The sequence below is a fragment of the Pituophis catenifer genome, unplaced genomic scaffold (assembly GCF_029215685.1).
Source record: "Pituophis catenifer annectens isolate HBS135680 unplaced genomic scaffold, rPitCat1.0.hap2 SCAF_2, whole genome shotgun sequence".
In the NCBI taxonomy this organism is placed as follows: domain Eukaryota; kingdom Metazoa; phylum Chordata; class Lepidosauria; order Squamata; family Colubridae; genus Pituophis; species Pituophis catenifer.
In genome coordinates this window covers 265,732,965-265,738,964 of record NW_027256882.1, presented here as the reverse complement: position 1 = coordinate 265,738,964, position 6,000 = coordinate 265,732,965, and the positions used below count along the sequence as shown (strand labels likewise).

Genomic DNA, 6,000 nt, shown 5'->3' with positions numbered 1-6,000 from the left:
TCTTTTTACGCTTCAAAGTAAACATTGGACTCCCTGGTCATCTAGCACCAATGAAAGAGCAAAATATGCTTGCAAAAGCAGTCTTTGCAAAAGCAATGTCCTAAATGAGGTAAGAATAAATTCCATCATTTCTTGCTAATTGAAAAGTCACATTAAGTAATAAATATATTGATGTCTCAGAGGAACCAGAGGATGTTACGCTGTGGTATCTTGCCTGAAAAATATCTTCATGACAGCTATCTCTTCTATTATACCTTTGCATAATCAAGGCATATTAGCACCAATATATTTTCTTAATGAACAAATATACAAAGTAGTACACCCACTAATTATGTTTCTCTCATGCCTACATGTTAACTCCTAAATGTGTATTGTTTTCCTTCCTCAGCATTCATTCCACTAACAGTTGTGTGCATTGCAACTGAGCAGTAAATAGGTCTGGGTAAGGCAAGATGCCAAAAAGGAATTCTGCTCACATGTATGTGGAGATGACTGTCAAGAGGTAGCATCTGACAGGAGTTTGTTGGATATAATCTATAGAAAACCCTACAGAAGGATTGTCAAGATTTCTGCATAGCACAAGTCTCTCTCTCTCTCTCTCTCTTTCCTGTTAATTCACATTAGTTAAGTATCATTCAACACACTTGGTTTATTGCAGTTCGTTAAATATATTGACACATTTAGATACCATAACATGTTAAAAAACTTGTCTCATTAAGAATATTATTTTATAAAAGTGCCATTTAACTTCTAGTATTAATACAAGGTGGTGGTGGTGTTCACATCATCATCTCAATTGCACTACAACAAAGGAGGCAAACTGGTCACAAAAGCACATTCATCAAGGACCTGCTGCAAACTGCAAGTGTTCAAGTACAATATAATAATATAAACAAGTACCCACTTTCCTTATCTCTTTGTTGTGTCACTGACAAAGAAGGGAATAGGAGTGGGGGAAGTATGGCCTTCAGGCTTAGCTCACAATGGATTTTGGAATCTGTTTTATCCAAGGAGCTTGGCTTCACATTTAAGTACATTTCAGAACATTATTAGATTGATATAGTGAATATAAGAGTTACGGTACTCCAACTTAAAATACTTTTATCAGTTATGTACTTTTTGGTTGTTTATTTTGTAACTGTCCAAAAGTGAGAAAACTCTTTTTTTTTCTCTTCTTTGCGTTGTCTCATAAAACATTCTTCTATTGTTTCAGTGAGGAAGGAAATGAACACCCAGAAGAGTTTCAGCATGATTATTAGAAGAGACTATTCTCCGCTATACAGCCAGTTCATCATTGATAATTACACAGTAATTAGTTGCTACAGAGATGCCTTTCTGTAACTGAAGGGAGAAATGGTGAATTTGAGAAGATTTGTTTTAAGCATTCTCTACATAAGTACTGAAATAGTAGTAAATACGTCCTTCACAACTGGAGTATGAATACATTCCCTTTAGTAAAAATCCTGATGTATTTGTAAAATGGCAAGATGGCTATAAACCTGCAGCGCATATTTATTGTTTGATGCAATCAGGTACCTGATGCATTTTTAATAGCTTTATATATGGCTCACTGCAGTCTTCTGAAAATATGGATTATTTTTTAAAGAATTAGATGAAACAAAGGAAAATATGTTTGTTTTACTTTGGATTTATAATTGCTTCTAAAATAATATTCCCAAGCCCACTTCTTTACCATAAGTTGTGGTGCTATATAGTAAGATAAAATAATTATTAATTATAAGCTATGACAGGGTTTTTAAAATTCTTCTTTACTTCTATAGATGACCAAACCATAACAACTACATTTTAACAATATTAAATACAAATGGATTCAGTGTCACTTCTAGGTCCATAACAACAATTATCTTAATGGTCCAAGGAGGTAAACAGGATTTAGTTGAAAGTACACATATGTTCTCTATGTACTGGGTATAGTTTTCCATTTTGGCGTTGCCTCCTTATACTGTGTCCAGCACTTTGGATGAATAAATCCCACTTCACAGAAGTTAAAATAACTTTGCAATTCTGTCAGCTGGAGCTGACCAGTGGTTATATTTTCCACAGGGTGATGAATGTAGACTATCTGACTGGTTGCACTGTGCAGAAATCTTAGATGGACACATTTGCACAATGAAGCAACAAGGCACTTTCAGTTTCTGCGGGTCAATGTCCTTGGCAGGTCTTGCAGCACATCTGTCTGAAGTACGCTCGACTGCAGAATTTGAACTTCAGCACCAGTGGGCAATAAGCCACTTTGTTCACATCTTTGCATTCTATTTGAGGTACACAATGATTATATTGTTACATAAATTTAAAACATGCATAATGAGAAACAAATAGTATTGAATAAAATGCTTCTTACTCTTATTCTGCTAGAGCTTATCATCTACAAAATAATGTTAACATTCAGAAAGGGATTTGGTCAAAAGTTTAGTATTTTCTTGAAACTCCATTCCAAAATGAATATTTCCACATAGCTTAAGGTCACAATCTTTGAATCAGACTGAAACAAAGCCTAAATATATATACAACTGCATTTGCTCAAACTCATCTTTTGTAAACTGGCTCCATTCAGGCCATTTTCTGCTTCCCACCCCTCCACCTACTGATGACATTCAGACGGCAACTCTTGCTTGTGTTTCTTTGTAGCACTTTATATACTCTCATGCTACTAAATAAATAAATCTCTAACTAGATTTAAAGAACAGGTAGTCATCACTAAATGAGCTTTGGATTCATGCCACCGGACAAAACCTGCCATTCAAAAGAAGAAAACATCCTATTTTCAAGTCAGTACATCAAAGCACACCAGAAGTAGCTTGTTGGATCTCAGCCAAAATATATCAAGCCAGTTTTTATAGTTCTCTCATAACAAGACATAGAATGCAGGGCAGGTGCATGAAAACGAATGTGCCAGCATATTTAGAAAGGAGCCAATAAGCTAAAACTAGGATATAGCTAAGGGTGGGTAAATGATTTGGATCTGGTTGCAAATATATTCTTTAGTCTTGGTTAAAGCCAATATGGAAAGGTAAAGCTGAGGGAAGACACTGTTCTGGCTAGCAGGTGGGTTGAAATGTCATCTTCTATTTAATTATAACCAACAGTTATTCTGAAGCAGATGGAAGAAAATTTGTATGAACATATTGTTAGACTGGAAAGAATGTTTCTAACAAAGTCCATACATTAGCTATTTCCTTTCTGATCAAAGTGATCTTCAATTAACTTCTATGAAATATTTAAATCTGAAAAACCAATTTTCAGCTACTGAAATATTTTAAAAGACAAAACAACTACAAAAAATTAACTCCTGTACAAAAACAATTAAAAGAACAGCAAGGTTATCATGATTTTATGAATGTCTCTATTAGAAATTTATAATTTTTAAAGTATTAGATATGCTAAACAAAATACACACTGATAACTTCTCCCTTTGAAAAACAAAAGTAATGTTTGTTTATTTAAAGTACTTTCTATGTCTGCCTATCTCAGATAATGATTCTAGGCAGCTCACAACAAATCATAAAATAAGATTAAAAACAAATGTACCCTCTCCCACCCTCTCTTCACAACCCCCATCCTAATCCAGTGCTTGGAGGAACAGCTAGGCCTTCACAGCTCTCTGGAAGGCTAAAGGGGTTAGGGATCCCAGATTGGCTGTTCCAAAAGCTGCGCAGTCAGCAAAAGGGCCTGCCTCAAACGTCCCATCAGATTTTGTTGGTGTCTTTGAGTCAATAATGATTTATGACAATTAACTGGACTAATCCCTCTAGTTTTTTTTGGCAACATTTTCAGAAGTGGAACCACTGTCTGCTCTCTAGGACTAAGAGACAGTGATTGGCCCAAGGACTAGAACTCATAGTCTTTCAGTTTCTAGTCTGGCCCTTAACCACTAATAATAAAATGCTCTAATTTTCCAGTTAAACATTTAACAAGAGTTACAACGGATGTTAAATGTGATGAGTTGTCACTCTTAGATAACCAGACCTTTTGTTTATGTTCATTTATGAGCTGAACTTGCCAAAGATGAAAATGATAATTTCCTGTTTCAAACTAGCCTGTTGTTTAAATTTAAATTAAAAGAATCTTTAAAAGAAATTAAGTCAACCACAGCATGGACTCCAATTTGTATCAAAGAAAATTCTTGGGCACCCACGGACACCATGCTAAGTATTCAGGTAATAAAATTCAATCTGAATATTATGATTTATATTAATATTTTAAAATGTTAACATTAGTAAAAGCAACTTTACCTTCTGCATTAGAGACAGGGGTACTGTCACATTTGCTCTCACATTGCTGCATTGATGGAGGCCGAAGGGTATCAGGGCAATCACTGGAACCTTGCCCAGTATATGAGAGACACTGCACAGTTCTCATTTGTTGTCCAAGACCACACTGTGCAGAACACTATGTCAGAAAAAAAATGAAAAGGAAGGGGTGGAGGGAACAAATGTCAAAGTCTCAGTAACTAAAAAAAGCAATAAGATCCTGAACTTACTTACAATGCTTGTGGAAACACTACATAGGATAGTGGTAGAAAAGTCTGATTAGAGCTACAATGCACAATGTAAATCAGCCAGTGTACAGGTAGTTCTGAGTTAACAACATAATTGGGATTGAAATTTTTGTTGCTAAGAGATGCGATTTTAAAGCTTAGCACCACCAATTCCAACAATTCCGGTTGCCGTCATTAAGAGATTACTTTTGTTAAGCAAGGACATCACAAAGCTGCCACTTGCAACCATCTGCTGGCTTCCCAAGTGATCTGATTGGTAGGAAGCCAATAAAGAAAGTCACAAATGGTGACCACATGACTGTGAGACAATGTGATGTTGTAATCCCAACCTGGATGCCCAGATTGCAATCATGTGACTGTGGAGATGCTGCAATGGCTGGAACTTTGAGGACCAGTCAGTTCTATTAACTGACTTGGTTACTACTATTTGGTTACTAAAAAGTGGTTGTTAAGAGAGGACTACCTGTATTTTGTTTCTATATTAAGTACCTCATTATTCTGTTTCTTCCAGAAGCAGCTTTCAGTTAAAACTTCTTTCTTTCTTTCTTTTTTAAAATAATTGCTAGTTAGCAGCCTCATTAAATGAGATGGAAAATGTGCTGTTTGTTAGTAGATACATCATAGACTATGATGTATCTACTAACAAACAGCACATTTTCCATCTCATTTAGTAGGCCGAAAGCCCTACTAAGTAGGTATATACAAAAAGTATGAAGACTATTGCTTAATGCATTGTAAACCGCCCTGAGTCTCCGGAGAAGGGCGGCATATAAATTGAACCAATAAATAAATAAATAAATAAATTTAATGAGGCTTCTAACTAACAGTTAATTTATTTATTTTTGCAAAATGTTCTTCCCATTGCAAACAAAAAAGATCTATCGTACTATGAATTGAGAAGATGGTGTATTATAGAAACAAAGTATTAAGACTGAGGAATGCAGCCATACTTATGATATCAGGTGAAGGTATCTGCAAACAACAATTATATGCTTATTTCATGCGGTGACCATTTGGAAGTCTCAAAGAATATCCTTTAAATATGGCAATGTGAAATAATAAGAGACTTTTATTCTTATATCCATTTCTGAGATCTGTGAAATCACACCCGTTTTTTTTTTCACCTAAAAGTCATTTGAGGGAACCATTATAGAAGCTGATGAACATATATATCACTGAAAATTTATTCATAAGTGTTGTATGTTAATTATTGTTGCAACAGACACACATGTATAGTCCTTGAACTTCAGTACCACTTTAGATATTCAAGAAGCCTGCCTATATTACCTGTCCCCAGTCTCCTGTGATCCATCGTGGTGGAGGACACCTGCCCAAGCTACAGCGCATGCGGACAGGTGGTTTGTTTTCTTCTTGACAATGTGCAACTGGAAATGTTTTTGAAAGATCGCTGCTTTTGCAGAGAACAATACGATGCTTAAAACCAGGTCCACATTTTGGAGTACACTAAAAGCCAAACACAC

The 6,000-nt window shown here is 35.5% G+C and overlaps 1 protein-coding gene across 1 annotated transcript in view; it reads right to left on the bottom strand.

Moving 5' to 3' along the window:
• Positions 1 to 1,825: 1,825 nt before the first annotated feature.
• The window catches only part of ADAMTS6 (ADAM metallopeptidase with thrombospondin type 1 motif 6), a 96,071-nt gene continuing 91,896 nt past the window's right edge, over positions 1,826 to 6,000 (bottom strand). Inside the window, exons 22-24 of the mRNA XM_070935857.1 lie at positions 5,807 to 5,983; positions 4,254 to 4,410; positions 1,826 to 2,273 (exon numbers count right to left, since the gene is read on the bottom strand). Of these exons, the coding sequence (XP_070791958.1) occupies positions 2,164 to 2,273; positions 4,254 to 4,410; positions 5,807 to 5,983 (444 nt within the window). The 3' untranslated portion in view covers positions 1,826 to 2,163. The remainder of the gene's footprint in view (positions 2,274 to 4,253; positions 4,411 to 5,806; positions 5,984 to 6,000) is intronic.